The 24,911-nt window shown below is 42.2% G+C and overlaps 1 protein-coding gene across 4 annotated transcripts in view; it reads left to right on the top strand.

The window, feature by feature from the left end:
- Nucleotides 1-492: 492 nt before the first annotated feature.
- Nucleotides 493-24,911, top strand: part of MITF (melanogenesis associated transcription factor) — a 73,617-nt gene continuing 49,198 nt past the window's right edge. For all 4 annotated transcript variants that reach the window (XM_009284368.2, XM_009284367.2, XM_009284366.2 and 1 more), the window contains exons 1-2: nucleotides 493-514; nucleotides 19,817-20,063. In XM_009284368.2, coding sequence (XP_009282643.1) covers nucleotides 19,866-20,063 — 198 coding nt within the window. In that variant the 5' untranslated portion in view covers nucleotides 493-514; nucleotides 19,817-19,865. The remainder of the gene's footprint in view (nucleotides 515-19,816; nucleotides 20,064-24,911) is intronic.

Here is a 24,911-nt window from a genome sequence, read left to right as displayed (position 1 = left end):
CTCTTAATAGTTAAAGTGAAGGAGCACAAAACCTGATTATTTTTATTTTTTTTGCGAGGGATACCCCTTCAGCAACCCTGAGATTGCTCCGCATTGTGTTGATCCACATAAATTGTTCGAGAGACCTGGGCCTAAGCTCGTATGGGAAACGGCACTGGATCAATGAAAGAAAACATTCAGCAATGTGCATTTTATACAAGCATTTAAACTTTTTTGTTTTGTTTTGTTTAGTAATAAAAGGAACAAAGCTATTATTAGTGACCATGGGCTTGGGAGTTTGCTAAAGCAGCAATAGTTACTCATCTGTTTTCATTTGCAGAAGTATTCTAACAAAGGCAGCCACAAATGCAGCGGCGGGGTTAGGAGGTGGATGGTAGGAGTGGAAGTGCAGTTTCTGGAAGCCGGTGCTTACTAAGACCTTTCTGTCTAGTCTTGGTTTTGTGGCCATCAGGAGCACAGTTCCCGGTGAGCTCTTGCCTTGCTGGATCGAAAAGAGAAAGAATGAATCCCCTGGGTAAGTTCTCGGTCCTTTTTTTTTTTTTCTCTAAGCTGCAGCAGAGTTGTACAGAGCAATTGTCACTTCTGGTGCCAGCACGGGGTTGCGTTTGCACGTCAGCTCCTGCAGCTGGCTTGCAGGAGTTGGAGAACAAGCAGTGTTGCAGGATTATTTTTTTTTTTTTGTGCCCCTTCCCCTCCTGGCCCAGGTAGGAATTAAATTAAGACATTATCTGACTTCCAACAACAAAAAACCCAAACCCACGCAGGGTGGTAAATGTTTCCTTGCTCGTTTCTTTTTCTTCTATGAAACAGTCTAACAAGCATGCACAAGACCTTGGTGTGTGCTTTAATGTTCAGCCAGCTGGTTCATGGTTCGCTCTGTTGCAAACACTGTGGACTGCAGAACTGATGCTGTATGCAGTGGGGTCGACGCTGCCTTGCGATTACTGTTCCGGTGCAGCTTCCTCAGATGCAGTAAGAGCAGACGAGTTTCCAGCTGAAAATGCTGTAGTCAAATGCTGTCTGTGCCAACAGACCATTAGTCCGTGGGAAGTAAGGATGAAATACTCCTATTGATTTCCTTGGGTTTGGGACCATGTCCCAGCTAAATTTGGCTATGATGCGCTGAATGTATGCTTGAATTTAATGTTGTAATTAAATGCTTAGTGAAAGTTTGCTGTCTAATAATCTCATTAAAACTAGCCTCTTTTTCTCCCCAGTCCTGTAGTAGTTAAGAGTCTGACCTTGCAATTTGAGTTTAAATCCTGAGGCTACTAGGACAAGTACTGTGAGAAATATCTTGAGTAAGTAACAAACTTTCTGAAGTAACTTTCAGAAATTGCTGTTTGCTTAGATGTCTGTGGACTGAAGATAGGGACTTAAAACCATGGAAACGCAGAAGACCTAAATGGAAAGCAAGGATGGAGAAGGAAAACTCGTGTTTCTGCATAGAGATCTGTTGGGGCGGCTGAGCCACCGTGTAGAAAGTTCCAAGTGTTCTTCTAGTGTCTGAAATGATACTGTCTCTGGTTTTTAGATAACAGATAGGCAAGGGAGGAATAATTGGGCTGCTTTATCGGGCTGCTTACAGAAACTTGAAATTTAGCGTGATAGTTGAATAAAAGGTCTTATCTGTATTTGCGATTGTTAATGGTCAGAAACTCCCATTTAAGAGTACAGATTAAGTAATTTGTGTTTCACTTTTATTAAAATTGTAAATATATCTTTTTCCTGGATTTTATACAAACATTTTTTCAAAAAGCATACCTTCTCTCTTTGCTACTTGAAATAATATTTTGCTTTCAAATGCCAAGCTTTTGGGAGTAGACTGACAGAATAGGAAAAATGTTTCACTCGGTGATATATTTACACAGGACGTTTAGCAGGGCTCTTTTGATTTGTAGGAGTGGGTATTTTTAATTTGTAATCTTCCTTTTTTTTTTTTAATAAAGGTTTTGCAAGCACAATAAAATATGTAGACATAAAAATTTGAAATGACCTGGCACTAAAGGGAACAAAGAAACCTTCACGCTCTTGAAACGGGATTCTGCGCATAGAGCTTCAGTTTGCTTGGTTTTCCTCCGTGGCAAACAAATTTTTGCAGTTTACTTTGGCAGTAATTCATACCACCATTATGTTACATAGGAATGGAAGGGATGTTTCCAAGCAGCATGTTGTTTTATTGCTATGCAGAAATGCAGTTTTAAATCTATTTTCTGTAGGTACTTTGGGTTTTTTTTTAATTTCCTTGTCTTCTTTCCATGCTTCTGTAGGTTCCCAACCACACTGGAAATAGTTATATTCACCTTTTTAATTGGAGTGAGGGTAGTATATGATTTGGCAATTCTGGCTTGAAGTTCACTGTTTAAATTTTTACGCCTGTGAAATGTTAACCAATACAAAAATGCATGCAGGGTGGGTCCCACCTTGTATTTGCATATTTGATTTATTCATTCCAAAGAATTACATGGCATTTAATCTCAAATGAAAAATTATAAAGATGGACTTTGGTATAGAAAACTTTAGCAGTTTTCTGCCAATATCAATTTTTGTTTTGCTGCTCTAGTTATGATGGAAAACTTTATTACAGAAAAGCTCTTGGATATTGCTTCTCGGAGGGTAGTACTTGGACAGTTGATAAAATGATGCCGCTGTTGAATAATGCAGTGAGAAAACGATAAATCAGTTAGAAACCAGGTTTTTAAGCTGCTGCAGCTAAATCTAGAACATAACTGGCCAATTTCAAACAAAACTGACTTCTTCAGGTTTTCTGGAGCATGGTCTCTACGTACCGGTTACCCCAAGGTTTGGGGTGTACCTTTTTCTTCAGGGGGGAGCGCATCAGCACAGGAGAACGCTGTTGGAAAATGGGTCTTATCCATGAGTTATCCCTGTAGTAATATGTCCTTACAGTAATACATTAGGAGTTGCCATGGTTTAGTGAGTGGTTTGGGGATTTTTGTGGCTTGGTTTCGTTTTGAGGACACTACTCTCAGCTTATTTTCCTTAGGCTGTGTTGGAAGTGCCATGGTCGTCTAGAGGTGAATCGGACCATTCCTACCAACTTCAATCTGTTACTTCCACATGGGCACGGAGAGGGCTTTTCACCCTCTCAAACTACGATCTTCTGCATTCGCTGGAGTTATTTTCCTTAGGCTGTGTTGGAAGTGCCGTGGTTGTCTAGAGGTGAATCGGACCGTTCCTACCAACTTCAGTCTGTTACTTCCACATGGGCATGGAGAGGGCTTTTCACCCTTTCAAACTACGATCTTCTGCATTTGCTGGAATCGCAGTAGCCTTTTAATAACCTTTTTTATGGCAGTATATTGAGGTTTTCCTTAAACAAGGAAGGATACAACTTACCTGAAGTAGTAACAGTAACACGGTTTTATTGCTTGTAAGACCACTGGTATCAAGGTGCCTCCCTTGCTGGCACTTGCTAACGTTTCATCTGCAATCCTTTTCCAGGCCACTGGTACCAAGGTCTTGGACCCGTTTGAAAACCAAGCCTCTTTGGCCTGGGAACTGCATTATTCTGGCTCATTTTGCAATCCCCAATTTACCTGGTGCTGGTTCTGCAGAGGCGTGTCGTGGGATGGGTGGTGAAATTTGATTGATTTTTTTTTTTTTTTTTTTTTTTTTCCCTAGGGCTTTTGTAATGTTGATTGTTTTTTTTTTTTTTTTTTTTTTTTCCCTAGGGCTTTTTTTGCTCTTGTTTCAGGGAATTTTTGAATCCCATTCTGGAAAGATTTAATTGCTGGCTTTTTAGTAGTACTAAATACTTGTTGGATTTTTAAAAACTTGTATGTAAGCATTGAAATATTAAAGACTTCAATTTCAAACAACTTGTATATGGACTTAATCATTAGAACATATTACCTAATGCATTTGATCTGCTTTATTATTTTTCTATGTGACATTTTCAGCTTAACATTGTTGTGTATTTTGTAGATCGTCTCTGCTTTCCCCCAATTATTTTTAAAAAACAATTTTAGCAGCATGAGCTAATGTAAGTGTCTTTAGAAAGTGCTTGCTCTGCCAGACAGGAGGATGTTTTTCAGGTTGCATGCTTTGGTTTTGTGTACTTAATTATTACTTTTTTCAGAATAAATTAGACTGCATTAAAAGGGCACCAGAGGCCGAAGTTCTCTTTTTCCCAGGCTGGAAATAACATGGCCAGTGAAGGTGTTTTCACTCTGCTCCACTTTTGAACTTCAGTGGAAATTTTGGATGGCAAGTCCACGATGTTGAACAGTAACGGGATGCAAAGGGTTTGGGTTTTTTACGGTGGTATAATGGACTGAAAGGGTGGTTCTCTGCTAAACTTGTGAGTAGGTGTTGCAAGAGCCTGGCAGGTTCACCTTCAGTTATGTCTTGTGTTGCTTGTCAATGCTAGGTAGGCTAATGAAAGACACATGGCTGTTGGCTGCAGAGGATGGATGATATTGGGATTTAGAGATGTGGTTTGAAGTCCTGTCTTTACTGCCCAGGCTGTGTGTCCCCACGTAAGTCCCCTAAGAGGCTCTGCTCAAAATCCTTGTGTTGAAAGTCATGACGGGTGATGGCATCTTTGTCAGATGATGTGTGGCTGTTGGACCCTTCAGCTGCTGTCTTGTCTTTGAATGGTGTCCCTCTTAAATCTGCTCTGGATTAAATCTCTTTCTCTGTGTGCCTTCTGTCTACTTTAAGTTGTCTCTTTTTGTAGTAGGTATTTCTTGTTTTCATGTTTGTGTTGGGGGGGACCGCTAATCTGTGGGTTATCAGTTTTTGATTGGGAGAGGGAGGGCAGGTGAGCTTGTATAGGTTAGCCCCTATGGCCTGGTAGTTTAAAGCATGAGAGCTCCAGCTTTCCAGGATGGCAGAAAGTGGTGGGCAAATGAACGTGTGGTGTTAAGACTTTTGAAGGTAAATTGGCTTAGTTCTCCTTGCAAAGCAAACTGCCTGGAAGGGACTGTGAGTTTTCTTCCTCTATCAAAGTCTGCTGTAAGTTATATTCATGTTATAAACATGTTGACCTGAAAAAATAATTAAATTGACTGGCCAGTTTTGGCTGTCCAGTGTGGACTGCTAGAGGTACCCTGGGGCTGGTCAGGAAGGCATTGCCTGGAAACCAGGGGAGGCCTTCTAGGAGAAGAAAGTATGGTAGGTGTGCCTTTTATTTATTTTCCTATTTTTATTTTGTTCCTCAACTGAATAAAGAAGCAAATATTTTTGCTCGAAACTTGGAACATTTGATTTAGGCAAAACTTCTTGATGCTGACTCTGTGGGCCAGTTAAACTGAATAACGTGGTGTGGTCAATGGAAAGAAAATAGGGACCGAGGCTGATCGTTCTGGTGTGAATGAATAACAGCTTCTCCTTTTCATCACCTGCTCCCACAGTTTTCTAACTCTAGCTTTCTTTTTGCGCTATTATGTCAGTTACTTGTACCGCTTGATGGGAGTTTTTGCCTATTTAAGAAATACTGACTTGGAGGAACTTTTGCATTACAAAAATGATCTTTATTTGGAGCCTATTTTCAGACCTTTTCCTAATGTTAGTACTTGAAATTAGTCTTACCCATTGATTTATTCCATTTGAACGTGTGGCTGCCCCAAATTAAGGAAGCACTGGACCCCTCTGCTCTCTGCATGGTTCAGTGCAGGAATGTGGGGAATAGTGTAGCAGCCAGACACACAAGGTGGAGTCAGTTAAACTGTAGTCACTTACTTGCAAAGTGGTGACATGGGCACTCAAGGTATTTCTAAATCAGTTAGAAAGGAGAGGTCGCGTTTTTTAGGTGTTATTTACTGCTTCAGTTCAACACTTCTGAACTCTGGCTCACTCAGCTGGGCTAACAAAGGAGAGGACACGGGCAATGGTGCCCTCCAAGGTGGGGGAGAGAGGACTTCCAAGAAACTGCAGCACAGTGACTTCTGACACTCGCTTTCCAGCCGACCCAGTGTGCCAGATGATATGAGGAATGTTTCATTAGGGTCCGGACGGGCTGGTAGCTTTAGAGAAGCGTCTTTGTTTTGGTGGGACCTGCTGAGAAGCCTGTTCAAGCTAGTGTGCTCACCTTCCAGAAGGATTGCGTTTGGCCATGCTGATGTATGTGAAGACAACGGCTCCTGTTTTGTGCACTACTATGTTCCAGTGCTACTTCAGATCTATATGCTCTGCCGAAGAGTTTGCTTTGTCCTGCATCTGTCCCGTTGGAGCCTTTGGCTGGAGGGCATCTTCGCCTGTAATTCGTTACTGGCTGCTTCTTTCCACAGTGACCTACTTTGATTAGGCAACGAGTCTTTATCTGAATAGAAGCGAGTTGTTCCTTCGCCAGTCCTCCAGTTGGAAACTGTTTTGGGACTGGATTTCTCAGAATGAGACTGTTGGTACCAAACTAATCTTGTTCATAGCTGGTTTATATCACTTGGTGAAATGCCAGCGTTGTTCTCTCCTGGGTGTTTGTTTATCTGCTGTATTTATAGACAGCAACACTCATCCCTGTCAACCTCCATTTTGAGAGATTAAAATGCCAAACTTTTCTTTAGCTTCCCACTGTAAAGTGGGCTCTTGTTTCTCTTGTCACTCCAATTTCAGCTCCGTGTTCTTGAGCAGAGGTGCCCAGGCAGGAGCCCTTGCCCACAAGGTCTTACACAGATCTCTTGTACTACTGACGCTAGTGCTTCTCTATCCTCTCTGGTATTACCTTACCTGATACAGCCTGAGGCTGCTGCTTTTTACACTTGTGTTGCAGTGCTGGCCACTTGTGACATTAGGAGTGACTCGTTCCCCTGGGCTCCTCTCTGTCCCATTGAGTTTAATTTTGTCATAAAAATACTGATGATGGACCATATCCTGTTGTGCTTTGAAAGATCCTAATGGAGTTGTGGCAGCTCATCAGAAGGATGAGCTGTTTCTCCTGAACTGTGTTCTGAAACAATACAGACCAAATCCAGCAGATACAAGTCAAGGGGAATTTTCCTCTGATCAGTGAGTTGTTTCGCAGAAGTGTCAACGGATCCAAGTCTGGAGCCTTAGCAGAGGCATTAGGTACAGATGTTTCAAGTTACTAGAGAGGAGATTGAAGAGCTTATGGTGAAAGAAAATAAGTGGGAATATAAAGAGGGATCCAGGAAAGCCAGCGAGCAATTCAGGTGTGTGATCTGGTAATAAGCTTAAGTGCTGTCCCTCTTTAAGGGGAGAAAAATCAAGGTAATTTTAGTGTGGTGTGAACTCAAGGCAGTGCCTCATGGCCATACTAAGGGCTGGCAGAAGTTGCAACATGATTTGGGATTTGGAGTTGTTGAAATCTTTGATTCTTTGAAAATGACAAAACAGTGCTCGAATGAGAGATTAATTGGGGGCGGGAGGCGAGCGGGACCAGGGAGGGTACGGTGGGAGCCCAGATACTCGCTTGGTACCGTGCCATTCCTGAAGCAGTTGTGTGCACCCTGTTTATCCGGGGTGAGGTCGGCGTTTCACCCTTCGCCTCTTTACCCTTTTTGATCCCTAACGCGGTGCAGTGCCAGCCAGCAGGCTGGGGAAGCAGGGGACAAAGCTCCATCTAGTGTATAAAGGGAGATGTCTAGGAGCTAGCAAAATAAGAAGAAATCCTGCAGAAGATGGCTTTCCCTAGTCCAGGCATGGGGTTTGTGTTTTTTGTGTTGCGGTGGTTTTTTGGTTTTTTGGGGTTTTTTTTTTTTTGATAACTTGTGAATAGGATTGCAAACACTTTGACTGTGTTAATTGAATAATATTGGCATTCTGACAAGTAATGCTCATTTTCTGTACCCAGGAGCATGTAGAGGTTAATACTGGCTTTAATACAACTTTAAGTAGTCTATGATGTCAATTCTAGGCAAAACCAAATATATGTCCTTCTATTAAGATTAGGAATTGTATAGCCAGGTTATAGCTCTGCGAAGAGAAGGGACACAGAAGTTTAACGATATATAAGGTTAACACTTTTAAGATAAAGTATCTTTTGATTCTCTCTGACTGATTTGTGCAATCTTAAACTACAGTAAGTGGTAGATAATGCACATATAAATGGACAAGACATTTTATTACCTGCTTTTAAAAACAAAACAAGAATAACATCATCTTGTTTGTTCTGGAGGCTGCTAAAAATAGATAATTTTTTTCTATTTTTTTTCCTCCTGAATACTTGGAAAACCCATTGCAGATGCAGCAGCTTCTCGAAAGGGATGGGAAAAATATTTTCAGTGTATTAGACACATATTGGCGACTCAATATCAGGCAGCTACTAAATTTCTGAATTCAGCCAATGGTTGTATGGCAAAAACAGGCCACTACGATTTAATCCAGATTTTTTTTGTGGATAATGAGGGAAACATTCTTTGTTTTTCCTTAATCCACCTACGATGTCCCATTCTCATCCAAAAATATGCTGCTTGTCCTCGTACCTGTAATACCTCTTCTACAGTTCAGTGCCCAAGACCACTTGGTAGAATTTGTCCCTGCCTGCAGTAGTAGCTCTTTGAAATCTGTGGGAAGTTGGGATCAAGCACCTGTATGGGTTTTTGTTGGTGTTTTGGGGCTTTTCATAGTTTCCAGCATACTGGGAATGTTGGGGATTCTTCCTGCTGGAGGAGGATCAGGAGGAATAGCAGAAGGTGAGTGAAGAGAAGGTGAAGTTTGCATCCAAAGTGGTAGGTCGAGGTGAGGAGATGGTTTCTAGTGCTAACCCTTCTCAACCGAGAAGCTAAAGAAACGGGAGGGTCATTTTGTTCCCAGCAGCACGTTTGCCAAGCATTTGTTTTGCAGAAACGTGCAGCTGCTACCAAATCCAGGCTGAGAGTTGTTATAATACGGCTTTTTAGGGACAGCAATACTGTCGGCTGCTGGGCTCCAGCAAGTCTGGAACTGTACATCATTTCCAGGTGACTTTGCTGCAAGTTTATAAACCTGGTTGAGTAATGTAGCACTGTCTAGTCGTCTGCTGTAGCCTAAAATAACAGAAGGTGTGAATTGCTGCTCCACAGTAATGGTGGGTGCTCCCGCAGGTACTTTGCCAAGGTCACGCATGCTAAATAAACCAGCTTAAACAAAACCCTGTTGCGAGAATTCATGATTAACTGTAGTCTTTGCAGGATTTACTGGTTATAAACTAAGCGCCTGCTTTTATATATTTTTTTTTTTTCTTCCCCCCCCTAGTAACTAAGGCAGATGTGAACTTCAAGTCCAGTGAAACATTTTTTTGGCTCTTGCCTCTATTTACATGATTCAGGAGTTTGCAGTAGTTCCACAACAAATATAGCTTTGAACAGAAATAGCTATTCAAGTGCTATGCTTCTGGCAGTGCAGAAGAGATTAAGAGGGTCTAACAAAAAGGCTTGTAAATATTTTTGAGTTGGCTGCTTTTTGGTTGTCCATTCTTCCCCCCTCCCCCAATAAACAAATATCTGTAATGTATTTTGAAAAGTATGAAGTGGTATTCCTGCAGCAAGTTACGTAGACAGCATGTCTCAGTTGTCATGAAACAGTGCAAAACATGGTGCATGCTGAATAGTTTTACTTCAAAATAGGCTTTTTCTAGAACTGCAGCGGCTGTATTAATTTTTAAGAATTTATTTGGTTACATAAAGTTGTTTCTGAGGATTTTTCCTGACGTCTCTTCTTTTGAGAAGAGCTTATGCTTTTTAGAAGCAACATCAGACAGATGTGGGACAGCAGGGTGATGGCAAAATGAAATTAAGCAGGGCTGTATTTGAGTTGTTAGGACTTATGAATAGATTGAGGAGGATCTTTTTGTATATATTTTGACGCTTTGAAATCAGAAAGTATAAATGTTGCTTGCATGTTCTTATTTTGAATGAGACTTCATTCTGTATCATGTTTTTGATTTGTTATTTCTTTTATTTACATGTGACCCTAAGTTTAAGTAATTATTTTCCTCTTTCCCTTTCCCTGGTGTTCATAAACAGTTTCTGGCTAGAAACAAGGTGCAGATTTTTTTTTTACGGGGGTGGAGGGGGAATTGCCAGAACAGTCCCTGGAGATGCCAATTACCCAGTACTCCAGCCTTTAAATCAATACTAAATATTTCTTTGAAAGACTGCAGTTCATATAGATGTCATGAACTTAAAATAGAGTTTACAGCTGTTGGATGACGGGTGAAGAGATCCTCTAATCAAACTTGCACTGACCTACCCCAGCCATCCTGTGCCAGCTGCAGAGCAGACCCTGAGGTCTTCTGACATGACCCACAGCGTACACCCGAAGGTTGTAAGCACACAGAAACCATACCCGTCTTGGGAAATCCCTGAACTGGGAGCGGTTGGGATTTCGGAGAGGTACCTGGGGACAGAGGGACCTTATTGCTGGATGTGGCTGTACTGAGGATGCTGCTGGATCCTGTGGTAGCGTAGTAGCGCTACCTGATGGACTGCTGGCGTTTGCTTTCTCCAGGAGCCTTGGTTTGGGATTACCCCATGCCAGGAATGTTGTAGGTCGCATTGAATGGCCTAAGCAAGGAACTGAAGGCCATCTCTTCTGTAGTTGTCTGCAGTTGGGCAATTCCTCCAGTGAATGACTGTCATTTCTCTTGGCCTCAATTAGCAAGTTTGTAAACATCACTAATGCTTTCTTAGGTGGACATCTGGAGCTTATCCCACCTTCCTGTCTGTGCTGTGAATACCCAAGGCAGCAAGACTGGTACGTCTGTCCTGCAATTGCAGATCGCAATTGCAGTGTAAATATGCAAATGGTAGGTAAAGTAACTTGTTGCTGAGTAAAGGCTTTTTTTCCCCCCAAGTTGTTCAGCCTGCACAGTAAAACAATCTTCTTTGCCCCAATAACTCTTCCACAAATAGCCAAAAATGTAGAAGAAATATGAGCAATGCTTGAGGATTCCAAAACTGAAGTTTGTTTAAACGGTGTGGATGCTGAGGAATTGGTTTCTTCTTTCTAACAAAGCAACTCTCCAGACTGTGAAGTTGCTGAAAGACACTCCCTGATCTGATCAGGTCCTGTAATGAACAGCTAGAGCTGTGGCTAGAGATTGAAGTGAAGGTTTGCATAATATCCATCCAAGATTATTTTAATGTTAGAGTTGTTGCAGTAAGGTGTTAAGGGTTGTCTGTTGCCCTTGCACGTAGTATTCACTGTAATGAGCAAGTCCTACATGCTGATAACACAGACCCATCACATACCGAGCACCGAATTCGCTTTGTGGTTTTCATGATGACTGTTTAGGATTCTTAATCGTTTAAAGCAAATCTTCCATAAACACTTTCCCTTCTGCTCCTTAAGATCCTGTTTGCTCAGCATACCAGAGCGAGGATGTCATCTGCACCAGATGAGGCTTTGAGCTGCCTCGTCGTCTTTGGAAAGCTTTGAATAGTGCTGTAACAGTGGAGTTCAGTAAGCAGAAAACCTCGGATGAGCGGAAGGGTTTAGGCTGGGAATTGCTGGGTCACTGTAAGCCTGGAGGAGCGCAGTGGCTTTTTGGCTGGGAGGGGCTCTGAGCGTGTGGATGACGGGTACCAGTTGTGAGCACAACACGGTCCAGTCTTGTTTGCTGCAGGGCTGCCTCTGTGAATAAACTTGCCATCTGACTGTAAGTGATAGATAATTTCCAAACCAAGATATGATGGAAAGGTGATGTGGAGTCAGATCTGGGCACTACGTTGTTGCAAAGTATCAAAAAGTGCGGTGATCATACGTCATCTTCCCTCTCAGCGACAGTGTTATCTCCTCTATTTACCCAGATAAAAGAAGGTAAATTCTGTATTACAAAATCAAGAACTACAGAGGTTGTTAATGGAGTGTTATCTCCTCGATTTTTCTTTTATCACCTCTTGGTTGTTTTAGCTATCTGGCTTTTTGTTTTGCAGATATGTGTAGAGCTCTTTAGAGAGGGAAGTACCCATAGATGTGGTGTCTGAAAAATGGTTCAAAAAGCCTTTGACAAGGTGACTGGTCAGGCTTTCAAGTGAAAGACAAATCCACCTCATGCCTTTTTTTTTTTTCTTTTTTTTTTTTGTAGTATCTTCTCTAAGTTTGTGATGGCTTTGAAAGTTTGAGGAAGAGCACCAAACCACTATTGAGTAATGCAGTCGGCTACATTTTAAATTCCTTTAACTCTTCACAGAACATTTTTGAGAGCTTGAGGTATTTGTGTGTGTAGGTGTCTTCACCTGCCTGCTCCTTTTCTGCCTGAGGGATTCAGCCTGTTTTGAGCGGAGGTGAAACTAGGGAAACAGTGCGTACACCATCACATCGAGTCTTCGTACCGTTACAGATGCACGTCTAGCTCTTGTGAGATGCACCTCCAGTGGCTCCTAGGTGGAGATTCACCTAGGTGAACCTTGAATGTGAAGGAGTTATGTCCCAGGAAACAAATTTGTCTTGCACCCACCCTTTCCCTTCGTCTTTCTGGCGATAAAGATCGTGAGAAAACTGTGCCGTTACAGACAGCCCTTATCCACTCCTCTGATGGCATTAATGGCCTGATCACACCCCTTTTAATTAATGAATGGGAGAAGTGCTTTCAATGCCAGCCCGTGTCTTCTGTTTCTCCCAGACCTGCAGCGGGTTGTCTGTCCGCGGGACGGCGAGGGTGGTACAGCTGCCTGGGCGCGGGTCTGAGGATCACGCTCAGCCCTGTGGTAGTGCCGGGCATTTATCTGTGCTTGCTGCAGACCCACGCTTTGCTCCGGGCTGTGTCCATCAGGAGTTTGTGCAATACGCTCATGCAGGTGAGGCAAGATGTAGCGAGATGCTGACTCTGAACTTCTGGGCTGTTTTAGGAGTCCTTTCGTGATATCTGAAGACCTTGTGTGTGGCTGCCTCAACCCCCCCCCCCCTTCTTTTCTCCTCGGTAGGTGCTGGATTGCACAGGTCTGCAGTGCCGGCAGGCGCCGGGCACCGCTGCCTGTGTTGCTGCTCCGTGGGGATTGGAGTTGCCAGGTCCTTATCTGGAGCCACCCCTAGAGACACAGCCGGCCGGGACACCGCTTGACTTTCACCTGTGCATCCCCCCGGGGGGGACAAAAAAAAACCGTGGGAAAAAAGGGGGGGGGGGGGGGGAAGATGGAAGCTGTTAGAGTTCAGACGCTCATGCCCTGCTCCCAGCTTCTGTCTGTAAGTGGCACTTTCCCGGAGCGACAGCACCGTGAGCAGATTGTGTGATTGATTTGTTGTGATGGAGGTTGTGTTCTGGGAGTTAAAAATACCATGTTTGGGAGCTGGCCACTGTCTTCTGCAGAGCTACAGGAGCTGAGATAATGATGGTGACTTTCGGAAGGGGAAGACTTACGAAATACTCCATGTTTAAAAAAAATTATAAATATATATACATATATATATCTCCTTCTGAAACGTCATGTCAGACACACATTTGGGCTAATGGAGGTTCAGTTTAGGCGTAAAGGTGCGTTATAGCGATTATTATATAGAAGTCTTTGAGGATACGCTCAGCTTGCAATTATTAATCTTCCTTTTAACAGGAAAGGTAGTAAAGGATTGTAAAACGTGACCTTTGCAGCTTCTAGATTGAACCTCTTTAGTTTTACCTTGTTCCTTAATCTGGTGGTGATCAAGCTTTCCAAGCTATACTGCAAGCTGTGTCCCCAAGTAAATGGGCATTCAAGCAGATCAACTTACGGCATTTTATTAAGTCAACACTCATGCAAAAGCCACCTCCAGAGCTTAATAATTATTTACTGAGTGCTCCTGGGTCATGAGAGAGGTTTTCATTAAGTTCAGAAAGCATTATGTTCAGCAGCTTGTGAAGGTGTGTTTTAAAGACAGGAAGAAAAATGGAAAACTACTAAATGGTGCACACTACTTAATTTAATCCTCAGCTAAGAATTTTTTTAAGTGTTTTGCTTGTGTGGTTGTTTTTTGTTAGTGGTTGGGTTGTTTGGTTTGTTTTTTTTTTTTTTTGAGACAAGTGTAGCCACTGAATTAATTCGATTTGTAATTCAACCCTTAACTCCTGGGTAGTAGATCTGCATGGTGGATGTTTGAGGGTTTTTTGTCTTTTTTTTTTTTTCCTCCTTCCCCCTGCCGACCAGGTACACACAATGCATTCGGGTAGATGGATGGACGCCCGTTGGGTTGCGGGTTGTTCTACGGGTGCAGCCCGCGGGGTAGGGTAAGTGGCACTGCTGCAGGAGAGCAGCTCTAAGCTGGTGCAGGTCAGGATAAGAAAGCTCTGAAGGACAGAAAAATGTTTACCTTGATGATAGAGCAAATGTAACAGCAGGCAGTGTCTCTCTTTAAACATGTAACCTTCAAACGCGGAGACCTTTCATATGGAGGCCTGAAACATAGTCCTTGCTTTATTATACAGGCTGATAAAGGTCTCCACACCGTTTATGTAATTGCTCTGTCCTTGGCAAGAAAGGACGTACAAAGGTGCCAACTGTTGGGTTTTTTTTTTAACATTGATACTTCAAGCAGCGCCAGCCAGTTGGCGTGGTGAGTCGAGCATCGCTGTAACCCACAATCAATTATTAAATTTTAGGAATGAAGTACAAAGTGCTCCAGGGAAAATGCCCTAGTAGTTTTCTTGTACTTAGAATCCCTTGCTTTAGCTGAAGATAGGGGAGAAGAGATTGTATAGGGGGCTTTTTTGTTATTTGTAGTTTTTTTTTTTTTTTTGTTTTGGGGTTTGGCTTTTTGGGGGGTAATCTTGTCTCCCTCTTGCATTTATTTTTTTTTTTCTTTTGGTATCCTTCCATTTTCTGTCACCCCTCTCTGTGCAAGCAGCGATGCTGGCTGGCAGGTTAGATGCTGCTAGAAGTGTTGTTGCTTCAGCCACATATATAGTACTAGCAACAAAAAGTTTCTTGAGGTTTTACTGCTTGGTAGAGAGACTGAAAACAGGATCTGGACAAATAAACTTCAGTTTTGAGGAAAAACTAGTGGTCATTGAACAGGAGGGGTGTTGGAAGGGGAGCTGTGCGGTGGTGTCTTCTGGTAATGTCTTCTGGAGGTCAGGCCAAGTATTTGAGTTGTAACATTGGCAACCTCTCATCTGCTTGCTTTAAAGATCAAGATAGTTTTATGCTAATGTCAGATACTTCAAATGTGGATGCCTTTCTTTTCTCTATAAATAATTATGAATGGGATAAGGGTAAGACATGAAACACAAGCATTTAAATCCCATGTTATTTCTCACCTCTGACCTCTGAGATCTGGTGCAGCTCAGTGGATTTCTTGAGGTGCTAAATCTGCTTTTCTTGGCTGATTTCTCTGTGGACTAACCCATTAACAAACAGTTGGCATGCACAGAGAAGAGCAACAGCCTCCCTCTTGTGTGCCATTTCTCTGCTTAGAGCAGGGTAGATGATCCTGCCCAGAGCAAGTGGTTTTGAAAGCTCTTTTTTTTTTTTTTTTTAAATGCATTTGATTTGATTCTTGTTCATCTCTGTTTGAGGAAGCTTTGCGTTTGAGGAGTTGGTCTGTTTTTTAACTTTTGTAATTTGTCTGAGAAACCTTACATTGGAGGCTTTTCTTTTTCCTTTAAAAAAAATTAATAAATTCTAAAACAGTAATTAAAAAGCAAAGCTGAGTTCAATAAATAATTTTTTCCAGTTCAAAATCTCCGGAGAAGTTTCTTAACGAATACATAGCTAATGCAAAATAATGTTTGCAAACCAGACAACTCATATAAATAATGCATGTGAACCAGAGAACTTGTTTGATCAATTTATAAGAATCTGAAAACAAAACCGACCAACAAAAGACCAGTTTGTCTTTTTGCCCAAGGAGGCAGAGATAAAATAATCAGTACACATCTGGGAAGGTAGATTAGGCTCTAAAAGGTATGGGCTCTGTAATCTCTTGAGTTGATGGCAACAAAATCAAACTTGATTTTAATCTGGTCAGTTGCCTTTTATTATGCAACGGCCATCTGCATTATAACTTATGTATGCAGTAACTAACATTTCCCAGGCATCTGTGCAAAAGATATGTAATTTAAACTTATTTAATAAAATGTTATCACTTCATGATTAATTGGATTGGCACATGACACTCATAACTAATAACTCTCAGTCTGTATTACACTATATTTACTAGACTGCTAATGGATAACTGGTTTAATCATATGTCAATTAAAAGGATGAGTCGGTTTCATTTATTGCAATTAAATGGTATCCATAAACCGTGTTTGCAGGAAGTATCTAAATCGCATCGTGTATCAGTTGTGTGAGTGTGTGGGCTCTGTTAGCAACTCTACATAATCCAGGGGTGAATCAGTTCATGTATGAGAGTTTTGAATCCACGTGTCCAGGTTCTGGGTCGTACTGCAGCACATGGCACCGTGCTCGATCATGGGAGAAGATCTGCCTGTGCAGCAGCACGTAAAGGTCAAGAAGCTTTAAAAATATGAATTTGCAAAACACTCTTGATGAAGCCTTTGACATAACAAGTTTTTAATTGCTTTTTTGATTGGAAAACTGAGTTTCTGACAAACCTTTTCCTGTTTGCTCTCCGGAGGGTACATGGTGATGAAACCCAAACCATCTTCCATTCCACCTCGGAGCTTTGCGCAGAGCGTCCTGCAGTTGAGAAGAGGAGCAGACGCAGTGGGGAGGGGAAGCTGGGCGGGAGGACGGTCCGTGTTGTGCATAGGACAGGCTTAGAGGATGAGATACCAAAGTTTCAAACAGTTTTCCACATTTGATCAGTGCCACTCCTGGTGAGTGGAGAGAGTGCTGGTGTGGTGAGACTGCCCTGCCCGCGGGAGCAGCTTTACAGCCCCCAGGGGATGAAGAACGGGAAATCTGCATGGCAGGTCCTGTGTTTGTCCAGTTTTCCTTCGCAGTGCTTGTGACAGGAGCATCTGGTCAGGCAGGCAGGTGTTGTGCAGCAGCTTTTATCCCAGATAAAAGCATTATTTGAACTCAAATGCGTTGACAGCAGTAGCTGCGGTCTGGCAGCACGTTGCTGCCAGCGCTGCCTGCGTCCAGGGCTTGTGCGCCTCTATACTGCGTAAAATTCTAACGTGCACAAATCAGAGAACGATGCGTCTGCTGAGTTCGCGGCTCTGTTGTAGCTACGCTGGTTTCTGGCGGCTTGTGCGCCTCTATACTGCGTAAAATTATAACGTGCACAAATCAGAGAACGATGTGTCTGCTGAGCTCGCGGCTCTGTTGTAGCTATGCTGGTTTCTGGTTTCTCCTTTGAAATGAGGATGAACAAGACAGTCAGTAATCTCCTCTCAAGCTCTTTCTTCCCCCTAATCTGGCCACCAAAATCTGATGTTCTGGGTGTGGATAAGATCAGACTCTTCTTCCCCTTGCTGGTGTCTGCTCTTCTTTTGATACTTGTTTAAAAAGTACATTGCCCAACCTTGCAGTACCTACCTAATTACATCTAAGCCATTTTTTCCAGTGAATAACTAGAATATTGAGCAGAATTACAAAAGAAATAAAACCTAGAAGAGTTTCTGTCCTTTGGGGAAGAATTTGACGGAACATCATTTTCTGGGATTATTGTTTCTTTTAAAAACACAATATTTGAAGCTTTTGTTGACCACTTTTTATCAACAGTAGACCCCTGAATCGCCTGCAGGAAGCTGTAAGGACAGTTGTTGAGTTGCTGGTGTGAGCAGGTACAGTAACTGCGTGAGCAAGATGAGGTTCCCTGGCAGGGGCTCTTTGAAGTGCCGTGGAAATAATTTCTCCTTCCTTCTCCTTCGCATTCCCCCAAATTTTAGTATATGGGAAGGTGGTTCTGAGATGGTTTTCAGCACACTTGGCTTTGGTAGGCGGAGAAACAGTTCAAAATGAAAGAAGGTGGGAGGAACTGCTAGGTTAGCAATTTTGCAGCATTAGGTATCTATAAAAAAATGCCAGTAGCACACGAAGGAGAATCCTTCTTAGTGCGATACAAAATAAGCTTTTCCTCAACATGAGGAGAATGAATCCTTCCTTAAAAGCAGCATTTGAGTGCCTCTTTTTTCTCATCTATTACAGTGGTCTCCAAAGTGGGGTGTGCAATATTATTGGTGGGCAGGAAGAAAATATTAGCGCTTCAGTAATACATGTAATTAATTAATAAAAAAAAATACATATATTGGGGTGCATGCTCAAACATTTTTTTTCCTGGTAGCAGTGCGTGATCAAAAAAAATTGGGAGACCACTGTCTCTATAACTACCTTGGTGATGGAAATAAAGCATGTCCTTGGTTTGGAAATGGTGCGAGTGGTTCAGATGTGCAGCCAGGAAACACACTGCTGGGTTTAGATGTGAGAATTGCTTCACCCTTAATTGAAAGGGTGGTGTTTTTTACAAGTATCACAGTCAATGACTTGTCTTGAGCAGCTAATTAGTGCGATTATTCCACAGCTGCATTAGTTTCACCACAAAGGTTTTCTCTTGTTTTATCAAAAGGATCAGTGTCTCTGTGAATGTTTCAACCTGACAGGTCTTAAATAGCAAGATGGTCCCCTCCCTCCCTCCCTGCCCCCAAAATGTGTGCTCTGGAAAAGCAGAGTTTGATCTCTCGGGGGAGTAAGTGTGGGTTCTCCTTTTTCGTTTCTACTCTGAACTGTTTTCAACATCAGTCCTAAACAAAGCCAGAAAACTTCTAGCAGCGCTGGCTCCGGTTGGCCAAGCACAAGCTTTTGGTGCCCGCAGCTTCCAGGGAAGACCTGGAAGGAATGCTGGCTCCTGGACCCCTTTGCAAGCTGTCCCGTCAGCATCCTGCAGGTAGCACCTAAACACTGGAGCCAGAGGTGGGGTTTGCAGGAGCAGTCTCCTAGGGTGGGAGGGTTACTGCTGGCTTCCCCAGGCAGGGCCCTGCATCATGATAGACTAATGAGCCCTTTCCTTCCATGGGCTGATGGCAATCAGCTGCAGCAGTCAGAATCAGAAACCAAATATCCTGAATTATATGCACTGTAGCTCTTTCTTATATGGAGTCATGTATTCTTACCCACTTCCAACATCCTTCCCTTGAAGGATGTGCAGCTTGGTGTTTACGTACCCTAATTGTTCTGCCTTATGCTACAGAAATGTCTTATAAATGGATTTTAGTTCTGAGGGCTAACAAAATGATGGGTTGCTTCAGAAGGTATTCCTGCAGTCCGTAGTAAAGTCCCATGGTTTGTCCCATGCTGTCTGGTAGGAAGCTCTGCTTGCCAAGGGCTTAGAAATAGTTCTTAGGTGGTGAAGCAGTGCAGTGTGCTAGCTCAGGGCCAGCCTGATAGGCTTTATAAAGTGGGACTGAATAAAGCCGTTATTGTTGTTTATTCTGCCTGTTCTTGCATCTCACTGCGCTCGGAAGATGCTGTTAGGTCTGAAGTGGGAGTTGGGTTTGGTTTTTTTGGGGTCTGGTTTCTAGCTATGAAGAGTGTCACCACCAGCAAGTCCAACCCCGAGGTAGTATTTTGCAGAAAATAACTGAACTTTGTTATGTTGTGCTTTCATGGGAGAGGTAGATTTATTTTATCTGTTTATTTTTGAGCTAGATCATTAGACCTGGATTATTATCTATACCTATCATTAGACTTGATACAGCCCTTTATTACTTTTTTAAAAAAGGAATATGAGTGCCTGCTGCTATCTATAAAAGCATTTGTTTTTCTCGTGGATGCTTGCTGTAATAATTGAAACAGCAAATAGCTCTTTACAGCTGGATATTGGCGTTTGGAAATGGTTAGCTGTAGTCAAGTTAAGGCAGCCTAATGTGGCTGCTGAGTACCTGAAGTAGGTCGGCTGCGAATTCCTCCTCGCGTGGTGCAGCGTATCCTCACCCATCCCACCCCACGTTCCGGTGTCATTCTGCAAGCTCTGACCGCTGGAGCCGTGATCCCACTTGTGGAAGCTGAGCCGTCTCTCTCTGGTCTTCCCACAGCAATTCCGAGCATCCTGGCGCTTCCAAGCCTCCCTTAAGCTCCTCCAGCATGACCTCACGAATCCTGCTACGACAGCAGCTCATGCGTGAGCAGATGCAGGAGCAGGAGCGTCGGGAGCAGCAGCAGAAGCAGCAAGCAGCCCAGTTCATGCAGCAGCGAGTACCCGTCAGCCAGACACCTGCCATCAACGTCAGCGTCCCCACCAGCCTGCCCCCTGCCACCCAGGTACCCATGGAGGTCCTCAAGGTACGCCGGTGTCTCTGCTTTTCTGTTTAGGAGCTCTCGCTCATCTAAATGCCCTTTGTTTAACAGGGACATGGTTATAGGGTTTTTCGGCAATGAAATTTTGCAAATAAGCTGTGCTCTGGCTTGATTTGCAGCTTATTTTGGTGTCCTGGTAGTGAAGAATGGGAAACCTTTCTTGAAAAGTTTGTGTGACTTTTGTTTTCTTTAAACTTTGAGATCTCGGGAGGGAGGTTTTGTTACAAAACTAATGTTTCCGTCATTTTCCCTTTGGAAAACACTTCTCCGTCTTTCTAGTACTTAGTTATTTTCAAAAAGAAGAAATGATTAATAGATTTTCAAATCAATATTTTGTTTTTTAAAAGAAAACAATGAAATTTTTGTAAAATGGAGTCAAAATTCATTACAAAAGAGCTCTTCAGAAAGCCTTAATCTGAAATACGGGTGAGTTTCCAGCCTCTTGCAACGAGCCTTCGTAATCCTTTTTTTGCTTAAATGACTTGTTTGCTATTAGTAGCTTTGGATTCCTTGTCCTACTGGAAACTGTAGGAGCTTGTTAGTATCCCTCTGTCAAAGGGGATGTAGCTTGCTAATTACTTGAGGGAAAAACGTGAGCAGCTATGAGAAAAGAGATAATTTCATGCACAGGGTAAGTCCAAGAAGAGTAAAGCAATGTGAAATGTGTGAGTAAAAGAATGCGAAACGTTTGGAGAAATTTGCTGACATTATTTCATGAAAATAAAATTTTTATTAGTTTTGAAGAGCCTCTCTATTTGCTCTGCATTATTGCTAAATCTTTTTATGTCTGATGTTTAGTAACCGCTTTCAATCAGCAAGTGTGTTCTTACCAGATAAGTTATTTGAGCTTGGTTACAATATGCTTGTAGTTTGCTCATCGCTGTTATATGTCAATGAAACGTATTCAAAGATTTAGTTTTAAAATAGACTTGTAGGCTCAGGATTTCGAGACACTCCGTGTGACGGGTTTATGGAGGAAATGTAGGGTGCTCTTACTTATTGAATCTGCATTATGGTATTGTGTTGACAGTACCAAAACTAATACTTAATTGGGGCGCTAGAGTCATACTCAAGTATGGTCTACGATCTAGGAGCAAAAAGGTGACAGTTGAATTTTGAGGGGGAAAAAATTTTTTTTACTTATACATTTCCATTAAAAATTAAATATGATAAACTTTTGAGCGTATGTGCATATAGTAAGGAGTCTGAAATTGACTGGGAAGAGCTATTTTGTCTAACGTTTGTGCATTACGCACAATGTTTGTGTATAAAAATTTGTTAAACTTGTTTCCAGGTTATGACACCATAGTTATAATGCAGATCCAGCAGATGTGTAGGTGCTATGAAATAGGGTGGGGGGTTTTTTGTAATGCACTTAGTTAAATAAGCATATGTTAGATTTTTACATCCTTTCATCCTAATATGTTATGATGTGAATTCTAGGGGTTTTTTTAAACCGCTCTGAAAAGCTGTAGGAAAGTGTTTGTTTTCTGATCATATTTTACCGTTAACGAAGGAGTGCAACGTCTTGAAGCATTAGCAGTTGCCTATATTGTTCGTTTTACAATTGCCTCGTTATATGAGAGAGGAGGGGAGGCAGCCCTTTATTTCTGAAGGACAAACTACAGAAGACACTGCAGCCAAGAGGTGATGCTCGCTTATTACAAATAGGGCTGCTAGGAACTGGCTTGTCATAGGATTTGCATGCAGATCTGTAACCTGCTGGAGCATTGCTAGGGAACTTCAGGTGAAGGACTTGAACCTGAATCCTTGTCCTCCGGGACTGCAAAAGAAGTATCTGTTCCCCGCTCCCTCCTGATGGAGGAGAGTCTCCTGGAAAGAGGGAGGGCATCTCCTCTGCGGTCACCTTTGGCCCAAATGGCAGCGTGCATGACCCTGTAGAGCAAAAAATTAAGAGAATGTATGCTTAACTGGCTTGTGAATTGAAAGTAGTACCTGGCCACAAGTGCCTTTTGGTGACAGAATTGTGCATTGAAGGTGATGGCTGTGTATATGTGAGCTACCTGCTGGAACAAAACGATGCCTGTCTTCTCATCACTCGCATTTACATAAGTAACAGTCAAAATTAGCAAAATGAGGTCCTCTTAATCTCTCTTTGTGCATGAGAGAACAGAAACTGCTTTGCATAGTTGTGCAGCCTGTGTTTTTGGTGGGTGAAAGCAGCTAAAGAATCATCCTTATATCCTTGCTGATAAAAGTGGACCAGTTCTGTACAAAATACCAGGCTTGAAGTCATGATCTTGCTGCAAATTTACCACTGATGCTTCAGTGAGAGTAGGATTTCACTGAAAGATCCATATAATTTTGTTTTGGTTTTTTAAATAGGTTATTTGGCTCAAAAGATGAGATTAACAATAAATGAGGATCTTCCTGGTGCCAATATGCTGACAGCCAGCTCTGCCTGCAGTAACGCTGTACGAGTGACATCATTTCCCTGCAGCTGCTTTTTATACTTCAGTTGTTCTTTAGCTGTAGACAAATTTTCCATATGAGCTGTACAGAAGTTTTAATTAGATAAATAGGGAACTAAGTTGGTAACTTTATTATCCAAATGGTCTGGATTTAGTGACCTTAAAGAATGAGATAGACAAAAAGGGGATTTTTACACTTTCAGAAATGTCAATTTGCAAGGCAACTTTCTTTGAGATATCTCTTAGAATATTACTTCACGAGCAAATAAAACCAAATGTAGTAGCTGGTTTTGTTGGGTTTTTTGTTTGTTTTGGAACTTAGCATCAGAAAACCCCACTCCAAACCTATTGAATTTGTCAGTGTTTTGTGTTTTTATTTATATTGCGTGACTTGCCCTTTCTCCCGTATCTCACACTGCGAGGAGGAGAATAATACTTGCATGTCTGAGGATGGTAGTTTGGAATGACTAGTTTAAAAAGAAGCCAAAGGCATTATTGAGCTTGCATTTTATATTTGTTTTCAAGATGTTTAGGATGTTCATTTAGAAACAATACAAAAAGAAAGAGAAATACATACAAATCTATGTCACATTGCATAGGAATCTCCAAATTACTGAATGTGCTATGTTCAAGGCCATATGAATAAATAGAATTTAATTTTCTTGAGTAATGACTTCTTATTGCATCACTTCTCTGCCAAGTAATGTAGCTTGGCAAGGTAGGAAATGACTTGTTGGAATTAATTTTTGTGTTGCTTTGTGCAGCCTAATTAAGAGATGGCCTAGGAGTAGCTCTAATGCATTTGAAACAGTATCTCTTTGAATCTAACAGCAAAGGGAAGATTTGTTTTTTCAGTTATCCTTCTGCGGAGCTGATGTTAGCTTCACAGACATACAATCTGGTTTATCTTTAAGCACCTTCTCATCCATCTCCTGTTGGTAGTTGAGGACAAATGCTACAGAGAGATGTCACAAGAGTTTGGTTGCTTCTGCTGCAGTTCAACTTCTTGCTCTGCCTTGGAAATAGGAGCATATAACTTAAAATGTTGATCGTTGGAGTGGTTCTAAGTCCTGTCAATGTTGGATCAGGATCTGTTCCTGAGGTACAAAGTAAGTTTGTATTTTTATTTAAGAGTTAACTTCTTTCAAAGAATTCATCGTAAGACGTCTTCAGTGGGTTGTATTATGGAGTAGCTTCTTCCATACCAGTGTATTTTAGTTCTGTATACTTAATTGGTATTAAGAAGCTGTTCTTTTTGTTGTCGTTGTTGATTGCAGTTACTCTCTTGTCTGGTAGGAGTCCTTATCTGTTGGAACAGAAGCACTGCTGCAGATCTCAACTTTAGTACTCCAGAGCTGATCTCTGGGAACTGGTTGCTGCATTTCTGTAAGCAGGGTTAGCCCAGGACTTGAGGAGGTCGTGCATCAGGTCCCTGCCTGTAGTCACTGAGACCTGATGATAGGTTAGTCCTTTTGCTCCTCAGTCATCCATTCGCAAAATATTACTGCTATTAATCCCATATCTTGTGGAGTTAAATTTGTTACAGGTGGTGAAATCCTTGGCTATTAGAAATTGAGAGAATACGCTCTTGGTTTGTAGTGAAGCTGGTCTGTTACTCAGCTTCCCCGTAGCTGTCTTGGACTTCATTTGTTACTGTCTTCCTGCTTGGTATGACGGAATTAGCTTTTCTTCTGTAGTCCTAGCAGCTGTCTGTTGACACTTATGTAGGGAGCATCTCCTGCTGATGTGATACAGTTGCTGGCTTCTGCTTTTCGTGTCTTGTGCCCCCCCTCGCCTGCTCCTAGCCCCCTTTCCTACAAAGCAACTTGCAGGATTCTTGTAGAGTGATCTCCCGCCTGCCAAGCTGCGGGCAGCAGCAGGACAACTCCCTGCCTTTCTGACAGGCAGTGATACCCTAGCCTCATCTGTAGGATACTTTTCAATCTTCTGTGTCAGTCCAGGCAGCTGATTTTAGGATTTTTTGTTGTTGTTCAGCAGGCAGAAACGCTGACTTGTATGACCAGAGTTTTATGTAATGTTCCTCTGGCTCCTTCACCGAAGCTGCACTGTAGCAGTACGGGTATGGGGCTCACTACCCTTTATATGCTTTTAAGAGACACAGAAGGAAAAGGGTTTTCCTTCATCTAAAACATCTAAAAGATCCAGGGTAAAAAACCCTAAGGAATCACTCTAAAGGCTGAAATTACCAGCCATTGTGCTTTATTCTCACAAGCAAAGCTTGCAAGATCCTCTACTTTTTTTTTTGGGTTAGTCTTTGAGAAGTTCTGCTGATAGAATTAGGCAGACCTGAGATGTTGATTGAGGCTTGCCTTTCAGGATTGCGTGTGCGCGCGCTCTCTCTCTCTCTTCCCCCACCCCCCCGCGCCTGTCTTTTAGTGAT

This window comes from Aptenodytes forsteri, unplaced genomic scaffold, assembly GCF_000699145.1.
Source record: "Aptenodytes forsteri isolate BGI_AS27 unplaced genomic scaffold, ASM69914v1 Scaffold53, whole genome shotgun sequence".
Lineage (NCBI taxonomy): Eukaryota > Metazoa > Chordata > Aves > Sphenisciformes > Spheniscidae > Aptenodytes > Aptenodytes forsteri.
This window is presented reverse-complemented; position numbering and strand designations above follow the sequence as displayed.